General features: G+C 36.1%; 1 protein-coding gene across 1 annotated transcript; it reads left to right on the top strand.

Annotated features, from left to right (window-relative positions):
• Window positions 1–2,168: 2,168 nt before the first annotated feature.
• Window positions 2,169–5,481, top strand: LOC111789180. The gene is made up of 6 exons (XM_023669844.1): window positions 2,169–2,361; window positions 2,469–2,768; window positions 3,045–3,179; window positions 3,721–3,777; window positions 4,609–4,743; window positions 5,189–5,481. Exons 1-6 carry the CDS (start codon window positions 2,203–2,205, stop codon window positions 5,252–5,254), a joined length of 852 nt encoding a protein of 283 aa, XP_023525612.1. The 5' UTR covers window positions 2,169–2,202; the 3' UTR covers window positions 5,255–5,481.
• The last annotated feature ends 10,010 nt before the right edge of the window (window positions 5,482–15,491 follow it).

Raw genomic sequence — 15,491 nt, 5'->3', positions numbered from 1 at the left:
TAGGGTTGATCCAGTTGATGCTATCCAGAAACGTGGCATCTAACATCATCAAAGAGAAGACAACGTCAAATCTGTTGAAGGCGCTGTCGAATATGTACGAAAATCCGTCGGCTATGAACAAGGTGTATTTGATGCGGAAATTGTTTAATCTATAGATGTCTGAAGGTGGATTTGTTGTTGATCATATAAATGAATTCAATATGATCGTAAGTCAACTGAGTTTGGTGGAAATTAATATCGAGGATGAAATTAAAGCATTGATTTTGATGTCATCTTTACCCGAGTCGTGGGATACTGTTGTTGCAGTTTCGAGGATCTGATAAACTGAAGTTTGATGAAATTCGAGATGTAGTTCTCAGCGAAAGTATTCGCAAACGATAAATTGGAAATTCATCTGGTAATGCCCTCAACATTGACCAACGGGGAAGAAGTAAACCGAAGGGCCCAAACAAAGGGCAATCAAAATCAAAGAACCAAAAAAAATCTCCAAATAGACCAAACGTAATGTGTTGGAATTGTGGAGAAAAAAGTCATTTTCGAACAGATTGTACAAGACCAAAGAGGAAGCAGAATCACAAATCTAAAGATGATGATGATTCTATAAATTCAACAGAAGACATTGGGGATGCTCTAATCCTCAACGTGGACAATGCAATTGAATCCTAGATTTTGGATTCAAGTGCATCTTTTCATTCGTCTCCAAATAAAGAGTTGTTCCGGAATTTCAAGTCTGAAAATTTTGAGTAGGTGTATCTTGCCGACAACAAAGATTTGGAGATTAAAGGAAAAGAAGATGTCTGCATAAAAACTCCAGCAGGAAATCAGTGGACATTAAAGAATGTCAAATATATTCATGGTCTCAAAAAGAACCTAATTTCTATTGGTCAATTGGACAGTACAGGTTATGCAACAGAGTTAGGGAAGAGTTCGTGGAAGATTATGAAGGGTGCTATAGTGGTAGCATGTGACATCAAATCTGAAACTTTATACACCACTACAGAATGTATGAACACGGCTGCTGTTGCTGAGAATGCTTCAAATTCAAGTCTATGACACAAATGGACTTGGACATATGAGCGTGAAAAGAATGAATGCACTGGCTACGAAAGAAGTTTTAGAAGGTCTGAAATCTGTTGATGTGGGTCGTTGTGAGAACTACGTTATGAGCAAGCAGAAACGAGTTAGCTTCACAAGGACTGCTAGAGAATTGAAGAAAGTGCGGTTGGAAATGGAACCAAATGTGGAGCAAGGTTTGAAGACAACGAAGCAAGTGGGAGTTGAGCTTGAGTTGCAGGAAAACTCACCTAGTGATGCCGTAGCATATACTCATAAAACTTCTGAGACTATTATTGAGGAACCATAGGTAGAGCGAGGTTCCAAAACCACGAAGCAAGTAGGAGTTGAGCTTGAATTGCAGGGAAAACTCATCTATTGATATTGTAGCAGATACTCATGAAACTCCTGAGACTACTGTTGAGGAACCAAATGTGGAGCAAGGTTCCAAGACCACGAAGCAAGTGAGAGTTGAGCTTGAGTTGCAGGAAAACTCACCTAGTGATATTGTAGCAAATACTCATGAAACTCCTGAGACTACTGCTCAGGAACTAGATGCGGAGCAAGGTTCCAAGACAACGAAGCAAGTGGGAGTTGAGGTTAAGTTGCGGAGAAAATACAACTAGTGATCTTGTAGCAAATACTCAACAAACTCCTGAGATTGTTGCAGAGGAACCAGCAGTAGAGTAAGTGACACCTGAACCGGTGTTGAGAAGATCATCCAATACTATCAGAGTACTAGATATGTATGTACCTTCATTACACTATCTGTTGCTGATGAAAGGGAACCAATGCCCTTTGATGAGGCCCTACAGTTGGAGGATACAACCAAGTGGGAGCAAGTCATGGATGATGGAACGTCTAGGCTTCAAAAATGCGTTGTACTAAAGTTGAGTGCGTGGCAATAGTTGAAGCTGGAAAGAAACAATATGGATGACTGACTATCTGTAAGAGTTGGGCAAGAAGCAGCACAGAATCTTGGAGATCCAAAATTAACATGTATTGGAAACTGAGGACAAATCCGTATTTCACATGGAGAAAAGGAGAATAGAGTAACGTAGGAGTACAAGATTTCGTTCCTTTCCTCATTTGAATTCTCTTCCCACACATTTGGGCCACTCATTTCTTCACAACAAAATAGAAAAAACCATGCGTGTGGGTCTACAATTGCAAACCAAACAAGTGGTTCAAATTTATCTCCAACTGAATCGATTAAACAAATTCGAAACCACATCCTTTAACAATCCTCACTCAGATTCTTCATTCTCTGCTTCCGATTCCGCTCTCAATCCTCCGATTATCCTCAAGGTATGTTTATGTACAATTTTTCAGTTCATTCTATTCATTCTAGTTCTCTACTTCCCGATTTCAGTTGCCCTAGTTTGTCGATTAAAACCGATTGACTGTTCTTGCAGATTATGACGAGCGTAACGTTCGGTCACCAGAGTAATTGGTCGCCCGGGATTGGGATTCAGGAGCATCTAGGTAGAGCAAAGATTTCTAGAGTAACGCATTCATATTCGGAGTATTGTTGTCCATTTCTTCCTTCCAGAGAAACAAGCACTCACCATGGGAATCATGTTGCTTACTGTCGCCGACGAACTGGACGGCAAATTAGACCTGTTCTTGCAGGTTCCGTCGACGGTGCCATGGATCCTGATGAGTCCGATCGTGAGATTAACGACAGTGAGAGTCCCAAACCTGAAAATGGAGGGGTTAGTACTCAATCCCACATAGTTTGGATTCAAAAGAAAGAAAAACTCAATTATAGACTACTACTTGAGACTTGCATGAAGTTGAAATCAGAAACTATAGACCTTTAGATTTGGATTCTAATAAATTTTATAGTAATCACGAATGTGTAGTACGTTGATAAGTGATATGTCTGATGACTTGCAAGAGAAAATAAATTGACTTAAAATGTAATTTTGCACCATCATGGCATCATTTCTTCTTGTGGAGACTCATTTTAGTAATTTATGTTCTTTCAGATGAACTTCGAAATGCTTAGGGAAAACTTGGAAAGGTCGGTTGGGACGGATGATTCCAGGTTTAGTGGGATTGACTTAGCTACTATTATCAGAAATAAGTATGGCAAGTCTTACGATGTTCAACTGATAAAGAAGGTATTCATCTTCCATTTCTAAACTTCTTACTATTCTTTGATTAAATTACAAATTCAAATGTAGGTTCGTGTTAAATAAGTTTTTGAATTTTAGACAGTTCAATGAGTCTTTAAACTTCTAAAATTATGTCTTATAGGTCATTAAACTGTAAAAAAAACATATGATAAGTTCTTAAACTTTTATGGAAATGTCAATGGAAATATCTATAAAATGACGATATCAATGTCGATAGATTTTTCTTGAAACATAGTAAAAACATAAACATCTAAAATTATTTAAATTAATAAACAAGTATTTTACAATGCTTATTATTTATTTTATATTACTTTTAGCGACATTTTTTTTTAAATGTATGTTCATCGATTTTTTCACGATGTAATGGAAATGTCGCTTTACCCTTTGTGTGGATATCGAACTCGTGAATTTGTAGAAATATCTACATGTCAATAGAAATTTAATACCCTGGTCATATAGTCACTATGGTCTGTTCATAATTCAAACTAAATTATGGATTTCTTTTCTTGTTTCTGTCATAATTCAGGAGTTCATGGGACGAAATCTTCTTGCTTTAAATGTCATGTGGAAATACAGAGAGCAGGTACGCACGAATCCAGTCTCCTCTGCTACTTCAAGACTAAAATCTTTGATCAACTGAGATCCTTTTCGAAATTAGGGGAACCTGTCTATGAATTATAACATCTGAAAGCTGATGAAGAGCATTTTCCTAAATGGACTATTAATTCTAACCTCACAATTGAAATAATATGAATTATTAGGAAATTGGTAGGAAAATTTCGAGTACTATGGGAATAACATACTCCCTTTGTTCACACTATGGTTTTGTCTTTATAAATAATTTTTTTTAATATTGGTGGCTCCCACATCGTTTTTAGAAGGATGCTGATATGATACGCAATACATGGTAGGAGTATTATACTCTCGTAGTAACCAATTTTTCTCAAAATTGGCCTATCTACTGGAAGGGAGAAAAGGGAACCTCTGGATTTTAAGAACTGGTAGCTGCTGCACAAAATTAATATGGACATTTTCAAAGCAATAAACACCAAACGCAAGCTCTGATAAGATCACTAAAAGTTAAAAGTTAAGAAGTCAATTAATTACTGATAATGAAACCAAACATGAGTTGCAAATAAATAATCTACAGAATATAAAGGCTATTTAAAAAATAATTATAAAATCAAACGTATTGCTATGAAATGGAGATATAAAGCTAGGTGATGAATATATGTATAGGCTATTTTTTTTTTTTTTAAATTTTTTCTTCCTGCTCAACATATTTTGATGATCTTTTAACAATTAGTTATGGACTGTGCATGAAGGCAAATGAGCAGTTCACAGAGCATTATTGCCTTCAAATTTGGAGAGATTATTTCTACTTTAAAATGTTGAATATTTGTCAATTTGGTAGAAATCATTTCCATTGTCCGAGGAAGAGTACCTATTGCGGCTTGATGGTGTGGCTAATACGTTAAAATGCTGGGGAGCCGTTGCCCATATTCGAAACAGCTTAGACAAAACTAAAGACAGGCCCCGGATAGGAAAGGTAAGATTACTGGGAAGTCGGCTCTTTTTGTTGTATGTCTTTCATTATTAAGCAATCCCCACTAGAATTATGAACAAAGGCTGATGGGCGGGGACAGGGTTGAAGGGGAAAGCCTTAGATAGGAAACGGAAAAAATGGGGTACTAGAGTGTAGAATAGATTTCCATAGTTCTTTATAATGGATAAAATACCTATTGTTACCTAAAAGGTCGATGATTTGATTCTTATACTCACAATTGTTGAACACAAGAAACAAAACAGAATTATGATCACCAATTGAGTCAAGCCTACCTAACAAACTTGATCTTTAGAAATAATGAAATTCACTTGTCTTGAGTTTGATTTCATTAGCTCGTTCTGTGCCCAATTGTCTCTTTTGGCAGTGTTTTGATAGATTTGTATTTTCTTACTAAACATTATCGTTGGTTGTTATTGAAACTTTGCAGGCAGTCAGTATTTTTATCGACATGGACGAGTCTGGTGGTCGTGCTAATGAGTGGATATACAAGTAGATTACTTATATACGAATAAAAAGTCAAATGTATATTTATTATATTATTTTTTTGTATAGGTAAAAATCCAACAAATACACTTTTTATTTATTTAGACAACTTTAGTTCCTCTAGGATACATTTGTTACTAAATAGTAATGGTGGTTTGTATAAACATGTGACAATGAGGCGGTCTTTTTGATCCCTTCGAGGTCGATATATGGGTTTTGAACTGCTCATCTTAATCACTCAAGTTCAAGACATTTTTCTTTCTTTCATAGAAAACAAAAAGAACTTCATAACAAAAAGGGCTACAAAAGATGTGGCCTAGCCATTAGAAACATAAAAACATTGCGGCATCAAGAAAGATTTCAGAGAAGAAAGGGTCTCAGGCAGATACCGTTTAGAGAGAATGATGCTTGAGTACTCATGGAGGTTGATCTGATAACACTCTTGCCTATAAAAGAACTTTGTATGATAGATGAATAAGCGATTTTTGTTACAACTTCTTATATCGTGTGTACGTAAAATTTACTTTGGTGACGTGTTCCTAAGTTACTTATGTTTTTAATCTCAATATATTATCATTCTTGTAACAACCCGCACCCGCTTTATAAGTATTACTTGTTGCTTCTAAGGATGAAATATATTCCTATAGACCAACACAGGTTATCCACTATAGGATTACTCCAAACTAAACACATTTAATTTTGAAGTTCTTATGATTAAGTCATCGAAAAGAAAAGTCCACCTTATTAGTATAAGTTATAATTTTAATTCTTTTAAGTTTTTTTCTACCATCCTATTCTCATGATTATTCTTATTTGAATGTTGTCTCAATTGATTCATTTGACGTTTAATACTATTATTAATTAATGATTTAATATTACCATATAGGCTTACATAATATTATTATAGCATTGTTCTTTACTTTCTCCATCTCTCTTTAAAACCAAAATATTTCACCACGGATCACATTTACTATTCTACAAATAAGCTATCAATTTCTCACTCTTCGTAGTTTAGTTGTAAGGCTCAATCCAAGAAACATAGGTGGGATCGAAAGTCCAATATTCATTAATATTCACAGGGTTTAAATAAGATACAAACTATCAACAAAATCATAACAGAAAGTATATTAATACCCAAATCTAGAAAATAGGATAAAATATATAAAATATATTATTAACCAAATCCTCGAAAGAAAGAAAAAAATTCTAATCGAAATATATTCCAATATTAATGATTAGGTATACTTTTAATTTTATGATTAATAGGTCTCTAAATGTGAATTTTTAAGTTTAAAAAATCGAGATTATGCTATGAAAACATGAAAGAATGAAATGAATGAAAATTACAGTAGGTTGAAAACAATTCTTTATGGAAAACACTCCCACTCCTTTTGTTAAGACTAATCGAGAATAGATTACAAGACATTCCGTAGAATACTGCTCCACTGTGGTTTACTTAAGATTGATTGAGATTTCTTCGATCAAAATCTTAGTTGGGTGGATGAATATTTATAGCATAGATTAGACAATTTATTTCTAAAATACTTAAATTCTTTTCCTAAAATATTTAGGTATGTTTGTTCGTAGAATACTTAAATCATTTTCCTAAAAAATATATAGATAATGAACTCATGCCATTATTGAGTTTGATCCTATTGGGCTAGTGATGATATTAATTTCACACGAATTAAAATCATTTCACCCTACATTAAATCCAATATAAATTGTTTACAAGTACATATGTATCAACCTACTTACAAATTAGGAAATGGGTTCGGGATACAAGAAATACGTGGTATGACACTTGCTATTTTAGCCTATGCAACTTTTGCTACTCAAGACTTAGGTAGCTAATTTAGCTTATGCAACAACTCATCCAATGTCCTCGGTTGAGGTGCTATCTCATAGATTTCTCTCTCTGGCCGGGATATTATGATGTATACTAGTCTGCTTGTCATTCATAGGAGATTAGTTGTTAAGCTCTTCCTATAGAACCATGTAGTCACTCAAAGTTGGGGGCAACCCCTTATGGGAGCCAACTCCAATGAGTACCCACATGATCCACGTACTCCCATACGACGGATCTAGTGTGCATGGTAATCCATTTGAATTGTCCAGTCACACATTTTTAATTGGCCCCATGTCTGGCTCTCAACACATGCAAACCCTCCTTGGGTGATCCTCATGCTCTTCCTTTGATTTAGAGTATACCAGAGTCATTGATAAACACAATAACAAAGACGTCCAAAAACTATTTGAACACTTTGTTCATTAGTTCCATGAAAATTGCAGAGACCATAAGGTCAAAGGACATAACTATAAATAAATTTATAGTGTCCCTTGAAAGCTATATTTGATATGTGCTCCTCTCAGATCATCATTTGATAGTAACTTGTCCTCAAATCAATATTGGAGAACACTATAGTGCCTTGCAACTTGTCAAATAGGTCATTTATCCTCGAGAGGGGATACTTATTTATGATAATAACCTTGTTCAACTCCTTATAATCTATGCACAACCACAAGATCTCATCTTTTTTCTTTACAAGCAACACGAGCTCCCCACGACGAAACACTATGTCAAATGAAGCTCTCATCCAAAAGCTCCTGCAATTGCTTCTTCAGTTCCTTGAGTTCTGCGGATGCCATTCTATAAGGTGCTTTGGAGATCGACGTGGTTCCTTGTTCCAGACCAATTTGAAAGTTAACTTTTTTAACTAGAGACAACCCGGGCAATTCCTTTGAAAAAATATTTTCAAACTCTCCAATGAGAACGTTGTTTGCTTATCACTATAGTCAACTATCACACTCGCTAAAAATGTCCATGTGTCATGGTGGATCAATTTCTTAGCCTTCAATGCTATGTTAACCATTGGCCCCTTGTACACAAAGCTCCCTTATAATGGGAGTTTGAAGGCCACTACGCGGGCTTTACAATCTATTAGCGCACGGTTTTCACCTAGCCAATCCATTGCTATGATGACATCAAAATTTGCATACTCATAATAATTAGTGAAGCAACTAGGGGTCGTCCGAAAACTGTCACACTTATGCCTTAACTCTGTAGGTGGCCAACAAAAACTTGTCTGCAGGTGCGGATACTGTGAGGGTGAATTCGATATAGGTTTTGGCATGCGACTCTGGAGTTAAGTTCCTCCATATGAAAGATGAAAGATGAAAGATGAAAGCTCGCCAAATATGGTCTCAATAAGACACCTGATGGATGCTCCTTTGGGTCGATGGCCGCTTGCTAAAATCACATCTACTTTAGAAAGATCATAAATGCGTATAAATGTACTATAGGGAATCATGTTGTCAACTCTCACCACCTCTAGGCCTTGTGACATATACGTGTGTCATAGTGTGGGTGAGTATTGTGAGAAGAGTGTCTTTGGGTGATTTCCTTTGAAATGAGTTTTGCAAGGGTACTATCAGACAACACGGATGTGTTGACATTACGCCCTCGCCCATGTGTTGGAGGTTGGTATATACACTCGCTATCTTATATGGAGTCCATAAATGACTTAGCATAGACATGGGAGGGTTCATGCCTCGATCGGTTCTAGATAGATGAATGTTCGAGATACCTTAATGATAGGAACGATACATGGGTCCATTTTTTATATAAAAAAAATATAGTTAAATAACACTAATAATAATAAATAAATAAATAAACAAAAAAAAAAAACTTTTTCCCACTTCTCCCCACCCACTAATCTCTCGTCCCTTTCCACAATTATCTCTCCTCAACCCATTCTTACTTACGCCAGAGTAACAGTTACTGCAAAAAGAAAAAGAAACAATAGAAAAACAACAATGATCAGATTTGAGAAGTAAAATGACTTTCAACATATACAGATGGAAGATTTAGAGATTTTGGTAGGTTATTATGGTAAAATCCTATCTCAGATTTCCTATCCTAAAGAATTAATTTAGGATCAAATCTTCTTATATATTTTAACAATAATCCTATCCCATATCAATTTATTAGATTTTTGTTAGCATTTTAAGTTAGAAATAAGGTTAGATTCAATAAAATTTAGTTGGCCTAAAGATAATAGCCAAACAATTGACTTAAAATTGGCCAGCAATATCTGTTTACACGGTTTAAAATTTAAGGAGGGAGATTGAGGAAAGATTTGTTGAACAGTATTTAACAATAAAACATCAAATATGAGAGGGCAAGGACCCACTAAATTTTGTCTAACAGTAAATATCAGAATTTTACTATGGTCAATGTAAATTGGAGAAATAATTTTTATAGAGTTCAAACTTAAATTGATGTCATGGACTCACATAGGTTGACTTGGATTTCAAAGGACGGAATCGAACTTTCATTAAGGATATATTCGTGACAACGACTTAAGCTAACTAGGTAAGTGACCATACTATCGGCATGGTTATGTTTGATGTTGACACGTGTCCCATGGTTCTGCACATGTCATATATATTGATATGTGTGAATTGTCAGTGGATCGATATGCTTCTTATATGTTATATATACGTTACAATAGGTGAATTGTATGATAATAATTACGATACGATGTGTTCAAGGATATGTTTGAGATAGGATACGAGAAGGAGACACAAGACGAAATGTAGCGATAGGAGTAAAATACGTTCATGAAACGTTAAGGTTAGGTTACATACCGGAGTGATATGGATAAGAGAGATTGATGGAAGAATACGGTTAGGTTACGGGTAGAAAGGGATAGTTTGTGATAGATTAATAGAACGATAGCGTTAGGATTGATAGAACGATAGCGTTAGGATACGTTCTTGTGACGATATGACTAAGGTACGTTCACGTAATGATATGTCTGTGATAGGTAAAAGAACGTTAAGGCTATGATAAGTTAGAGAACGATATGACTACGAAGTGTTTACGTTATGACTTGTTTATGATATGATACATTGTGATGCAATATGTCATGATATGATGTGTATATGATGAAATGTTATGTTAAAAGCATAGTACGTTATGTTAGGTCTCATAAATGGTGTGTATACAATACGATATGAATGACATGAGATCACGATAAATGACATGAAATATAACCCCGTTAGAAGTATGTATGATTTGAGATGATTTGAGAACTGAAGAGTGAGAAACGATGTGATATGAATGATGAACGATATCTGAAACGATATGAAACATGATATGATATGTACATAATGCTAGCGGGGTTGTATTAAATGATAATAAAAATGGAAAAGTTTCGGGAACTCATGCATTATGTGTGCTCATGCATTTGGGGGGATACCCCTATCCCATCACGAGGGTACGGATGCGTATATCCAATGGCAGGACAACGATCGTTATGCTTTGCATAGCGCTGCCGTGACGGTTACTAGTTCTAGCGGGTACCCGGCCTAAGGGGCTCCTAGAGTATGCCCACCAGATAAGGAAAGTGGCCCAGCGGTGTGCGAACTAGCTGGTGAGTCCATACTCGCACGTATGGGCTGTGTGTAGAGTATATGTACATGNCTCATAAATGGTGTGTATACAATACGATATGAATGACATGAGATCACGATAAATGACATGAAATATAACCCCGTTAGAAGTATGTATGATTTGAGATGATTTGAGAACTGAAGAGTGAGAAACGATGTGATATGAATGATGAACGATATCTGAAACGATATGAAACATGATATGATATGTACATAATGCTAGCGGGGTTGTATTAAATGATAATAAAAATGGAAAAGTTTCGGGAACTCATGCATTATGTGTGCTCATGCATTTGGGGGGATACCCCTATCCCATCACGAGGGTACGGATGCGTATATCCAATGGCAGGACAACGATCGTTATGCTTTGCATAGCGCTGCCGTGACGGTTACTAGTTCTAGCGGGTACCCGGCCTAAGGGGCTCCTAGAGTATGCCCACCAGATAAGGAAAGTGGCCCAGCGGTGTGCGAACTAGCTGGTGAGTCCATACTCGCACGTATGGGCTGTGTGTAGAGTATATGTACATGTCCAAAATTACCCGTTAGGATAGCACCGTAGGGAAAACGGAATGAAAGATAGGTCTCATCATCTTATTGCATGTGATTGTTACATTTAACCCCAATAGTGGGGTCTCTTACTGAGTATTTCTTTAAATACTCAAGTCATGTGCTACTACATTTTTCGGGTTAAGGCAAGGTATTCCTGTACGACTGACGACAGNGATGAACGATATCTGAAACGATATGAAACATGATATGATATGTACATAATGCTAGCGGGGTTGTATTAAATGATAATAAAAATGGAAAAGTTTCGGGAACTCATGCATTATGTGTGCTCATGCATTTGGGGGGATACCCCTATCCCATCACGAGGGTACGGATGCGTATATCCAATGGCAGGACAACGATCGTTATGCTTTGCATAGCGCTGCCGTGACGGTTACTAGTTCTAGCGGGTACCCGGCCTAAGGGGCTCCTAGAGTATGCCCACCAGATAAGGAAAGTGGCCCAGCGGTGTGCGAACTAGCTGGTGAGTCCATACTCGCACGTATGGGCTGTGTGTAGAGTATATGTACATGTCCAAAATTACCCGTTAGGATAGCACCGTAGGGAAAACGGAATGAAAGATAGGTCTCATCATCTTATTGCATGTGATTGTTACATTTAACCCCAATAGTGGGGTCTCTTACTGAGTATTTCTTTAAATACTCAAGTCATGTGCTACTACATTTTTCGGGTTAAGGCAAGGTATTCCTGTACGACTGACGACAGCATCGCAATTCGAGACCATGGCACATGCGTAGGATAGTGGTATTTATTTTATTAGAGTTAGGCTAGAATAAGATGTTTTTAACTTAAACTCTTATTCATTTTGTTTAGTATTTTATTGTGTATGTTTCCGAAACATGTAAGTCCATGGCTGTGTTTTAAGATAAAAGTTATGTTTTATGGAATTTAAATGAAGTCTTCCGCATTCAATGTTATGGTACGTATACAGTAGCGATCTAAAATTAAGTAGAAAATTTTGGGTCGTTACAGTCGATGACATCCTGGGACTTGGGATGACATCACGATACGAAGGCCACATCGTTGGAAACCAAGATGGCAAGATGAGATGCGAAAATGCATATTAATGACCTTGGCCTAGAGTAGGAGTAATGTCAAGTTGGATAGTTAGGCCTAGTGTAAAGACAAGCTGGTTAAGGTCACAAACGATTGAACATGTATGACCGAATAAGCATAGATTCTGCATGAGTTGTATTCGATTATCGAAGGAGAACCTCACCTATTAAATTATTTTGCACGAGTTGCCACCCGGTTAACTCGAAACGCTAAAATCTTACTAAATAAGCAAATATAAACGTGAAAGCAACATATGAAGCATTTATATTACTAAATGAAATGGAAAAATGAAGAATTAAATTAGCCCACTAAGACATGTGAATTTTATTTAATTCAAACCAACATCCACATCACTTTTATTTTTATAATACATAGTATTGGAAAGGTTGGAAGGAGTTTTCGGTCTTTTCCACAACACACCCACACGTCTTTGAAAAAAGTGGTATGAGAACACGGGAAACGAAAAGGCAGCGGTGGTTTTGAGGGTTCGGTAAAGTCAAAGAGGAGCGTGCGTGCGTGGCGCGTGCGTCCCAAATCGTTGACTTCGGATTCCACCAAGAACAACACTCTCAATTAACCACAATTCAATAATGTTTTATGTCCGCCTCATGCCCAACACTTCTACTTCCTACTCATGTTTTTCTTACCAAATTTGCAATCAACCACAATTCCAATTCATTATCTCTAAAAGTTTATACTCGAAAGTGCTTTCAAACGCGTTATGTAGAGGTTTTCAAAAGGCCGACCACTATATTATAGGCCTTATGGTGGGAAGGCCACTGACTGCACGGACTCTATACCAAGTCATGAGCTATAGCGAACTCAAGTCTTTATCTATAGACGAAGGGATGAAAGCTCGACAAAGGCCTATGATATGGTATGATACGAAAAAGTACGAAAATAAGAGCTGACAACATCCTTGCACTACTAATGTTGAACCAATAAGGGATTCTCATTTTTCATACAAAACTTGGGATGGGAAGGTCATCTCTGTTATATCGACAATCTTAGCTTTAATCAATAATTGATAAGAATAAGACAGTTGATACCATGCCATCTTTTAATAAGTCGGTCATATACCCATCTATAAGTCTATGACATATTATATGAACATCATGAATTGTGGAGAATGTCAATAATATTATAGTTTGAATAGGATTAAAAGAAATGAACATCACGTAAGAAAATGAAAACTAATAAAGAAGTCTACGACGCCAACTGTATTAACGAATGGTTATGATAATTCTGTGAATCATACCTGGGAAAAATTGGAGATTTTTATTCTTCATTGTTAAAAAGTCTTTTTTTGTTAGGGGACAAGAAAGGTAAACTCAATTAACTGACTAAGATATAGTTTTGGTCTTTAAAATATATTTCTTTTTAATTAATTTTTAAATTTTAAAAATATTTGTTTTGAGACAATTGATTTTGATATATACGTTTCAATTTTATGTGTATATAGATGAATATTAAACAAAAAAAAATTAAAAAGTATTTAAATTTACAGATAAAATGTTATAGGTGTTTGAATTTAAGCAACAGTTACGATAGGTCTCATGCATGTAACTATAGGCGTTTGCATTTAATCCCGATAGGGGGTCGCTTTTTGAGTATTTCTTAAAATACTCAAGTTATGTGCTTCCGTGTTTTGTCAGGTAAAGGCAAGATATCCTTGTACGATTGACGACGACATCACAAATTGAGACCATGACACGTGCATAGGGTAGTCGTATTTATTTTTTTAGACCTAGGTTAGAATATGATGTTTTTAATTTAAATGTTTATTTATTTCATTTAGTTTATTGTTGTGTCGTTTTAAAAATGTTTTCGAACACGTAAGTCCATGGTTGTGCTTTAAAATAAAGTTTTTGTTTTATAAAGTTTCAACTGAATTATTTTCGCATTAAAGGTTCATGATATGTATACATTAGCGACCTTAGTTGAAGTAGAAAATTTAGAGTCGTTACATTACATATACATATACCAACAAAATGCACTCTCTTGTGGTCCAATCATAGGAACTTCAAAATGCTTTTGAAATAACTTGGATTGATACGTGGGGATAGTCTTCACTCTTAAAAGTGAGGAGTAAGAAACGTGATCATACCGTAGGCGAAATAATGAGATATCTAGGTCATCAACGGTCGAATCCAGATTCTCAATTCTGAGAATGAATCATTGCAGATGATATTAGAGCAATTCCTCTCATAGTAAGATGTGGTTTGGGGATGAACCAAGGTGAAAATTGGTGGACATGTGACATTCGAGTAAATGAGAAGTACATGAATGATCTAGGACCATATTCGAATGAGAGCGACCATAAGGATAGGATGATTAGCTGGCTCAATCATAGGAACTTCAAATTTAAACATGTTTTGCTTTGAGCAATTCTATGTTTTGTGACCCATTGGAAATTTTTCTAGTAAGCTCGTGAGTGAGGATAAAACATGTTAAAAAGACTCATGTTGGTGGTTTGTGAGGATAGTCTTTACTTGAGTGATAGTTTGTTGTTTCTCGATGATGTTTCGTCGTCTCATCGTGTCATTTTGCTTGTCGCTCTCAAGAATAGAGCTGATTGATGTGAGGAACAAGTGAGAGTCGTATGGGAGGCTTAAAAACACTTTTTTTTAACCCAACAGTATTTGATCTTTGACTTGGTCAACCTTAATTTCATCTAACAAGTAAGTACTCTTGTGAGTGTCCCTTCGGTATCTCCTCTGGGAGAAAGATTTCGATCTTTTATAGAATGCTATGCATTCAAGTTAATTTGCTAACGATATTGCATCGTACTTAAAGACAAATAGAGAATCGATTGGTGTTGTCTCCTGTCAAGAATAGGTAAAAAAATTGACTTTAGTGTTGCTAGATCCATTCCTCATGTATTTAAGCTAAGACTCGAAAATGTGTCAATCTAAACGGAAAGTTATGACTGGATCCATAAAGTCAATTGAGTTTGTCCCACCTAATGGGTTTGAAGTAGGGTTCAATTATAATGAAATCATCAAATTTCAAACTTGTTATATAACTCAACACCTTTCTCTCAAATCCATTTCCGTACGCTATTTCCCTCTTATCCAACGCCAAAACTTCCCCCAAAATGTGTCTGAAAACCCAGAAAAGTCTTCAACGCTGCATCGTTGATTCAAACCCATTGAAGGGTCAGG

This window comes from Cucurbita pepo, chromosome LG02 (assembly GCF_002806865.2).
Source record: "Cucurbita pepo subsp. pepo cultivar mu-cu-16 chromosome LG02, ASM280686v2, whole genome shotgun sequence".
In the NCBI taxonomy this organism is placed as follows: Eukaryota; Viridiplantae; Streptophyta; class Magnoliopsida; order Cucurbitales; family Cucurbitaceae; genus Cucurbita; species Cucurbita pepo.
This window is presented reverse-complemented; position numbering and strand designations above follow the sequence as displayed.

Excerpts from the sequence above, each read along its gene's own strand:
- LOC111789180 (XM_023669844.1), top strand. The coding sequence starts at position 2,203 with ATGCGTGTGGGTCTACAATTGCAAACCAAACAAGTGGTTCAAATTTAT. Across the intron at positions 2,362-2,468 it reads ATCCTCCGATTATCCTCAAG|ATTATGACGAGCGTAACGTT; the intron begins GTATGTTTATGT and ends CTGTTCTTGCAG. Across the intron at positions 3,180-3,720 it reads ATGTTCAACTGATAAAGAAG|GAGTTCATGGGACGAAATCT; the intron begins GTATTCATCTTC and ends GTCATAATTCAG.